At 50.8% G+C, this 1,302-nt stretch overlaps 1 protein-coding gene across 2 annotated transcripts in view; it reads right to left on the bottom strand.

Moving 5' to 3' along the window:
- The window catches only part of LOC116669645 (unconventional myosin-X), a 51,729-nt gene extending 50,715 nt beyond the window's left edge, over positions 1-1,014 (bottom strand). For both annotated transcript variants that reach the window (XM_032499575.1, XM_032499576.1), the window contains exon 1: positions 600-1,014. In XM_032499575.1, coding sequence (XP_032355466.1) covers positions 600-620 — 21 coding nt within the window. In that variant the 5' untranslated portion in view covers positions 621-1,014. The remainder of the gene's footprint in view (positions 1-599) is intronic.
- Positions 1,015-1,302: the final 288 nt, after the last annotated feature.

Genomic DNA, 1,302 nt, shown 5'->3' with positions numbered 1-1,302 from the left:
CTCCTCCTTCACCTCCATTCTCAATTACCGCAGCCATGTACCGACCCACACCCACCCATGCTCTATCCCATTCACAGCGCACTAAAAAGCACAGGAAGGGTCTCTTGGTGTGGGGGGGGGGGGCTCTTGCCGAAGCCTAGTCAACACGATCTACCCTCCGTTAACAGATTGAGTTTAATCCGTGAGCCAGCCGTATGGAGGCAAAAGCCCGTGTCAGCTCTCGTTTGGCCAATTTATTTGCGGCTCTGCTCTGAATGAATTTACCAGTAAGCCGGCAATCAGGCTCCGATGTTCTGTGATTATAAAATAAACGGGGTGTTTAGTTTAGTTTTTAATCGATATAGACGTGCCGTTAAGGCACAGGCCTATTCCTTGTGGGTTCTGTTAAGATGGGTGAGGAATGGTTCCAGTCGACGGAAGCAAAGCAACACCTGCTGTAACCAAACCCGTTGTGAATCAAAAGAAAACCCGTAAAAGCATCTTCCACCATACAGCCTAGGCCGTGCATCGGTGCAAATGTGGACTGCATCACGCCGTGAAAGGCTCAATCTGTCATTAATGTTTATCTCGATAACGGTGACATATTCTCCATTGCTTACCTCTGTAAAAAACGCCTCCATCCTCCCTACTCCTCCCAGACGACGCGCGCCCGGCCCCGCAGAGCGCAGACACCGGTTCCGGTCTCGGGTGCGCAAATTTCGCCAACGGAAGGGTGAGCGTGTTTGTCAAGATGGGGAAAAGGTAGCGGTGGCTCCGGGTTGGTGTTTCCCATTCACCGAGCGCTTGTCTTCATCTCCGAAATGGCTCAGTTGCTCAAACACACCTCAACAGCGTTCGAGCTCTATGCGCAAAAAGCCACATGAATAAAAATCCAAGGAGGCTGTGATGAAAAATTAAAAATGTCCACGCCAGGGATCCGTCCGTGGAGCGCTAATTGAAGCGTCCCGGTTTTCCAGGCCTGCCTCGTTCAGTGTTCAGTGTGTGTGTGTGTGTGTGTGTGTGTGTGTGTGTGTGTGTGTGTGTGTGTGTGTGTGTGTGTGTGTGTGTGTGTGTGTGTGTGTGTGTGTTTTGTGTTTTTGATCAGTGCATAAATGCATGTGTGTGTGTTGGGCGATGAGAATAGTGTGGGGTTGAGAGAGAGGACCAGTCCGGGGGCAGAACAAGCTTGACGCTGCATACACCGACTGGGCGGTGCAGACAGCCTTCTCCAATACAAAACACACACACACACACACACACACACACACACACACACACACACGGCAGATGTAGGGTGGTGGTTTAAAGTTTTGTTGCTGTAGG

This window comes from Etheostoma spectabile, chromosome 20 (assembly GCF_008692095.1).
Source record: "Etheostoma spectabile isolate EspeVRDwgs_2016 chromosome 20, UIUC_Espe_1.0, whole genome shotgun sequence".
NCBI lineage: Eukaryota > Metazoa > Chordata > Actinopteri > Perciformes > Percidae > Etheostoma > Etheostoma spectabile.
The sequence above is the reverse complement of the archived record's forward strand: the minus strand, read 5'-3'. Positions and strand labels throughout refer to the sequence as shown.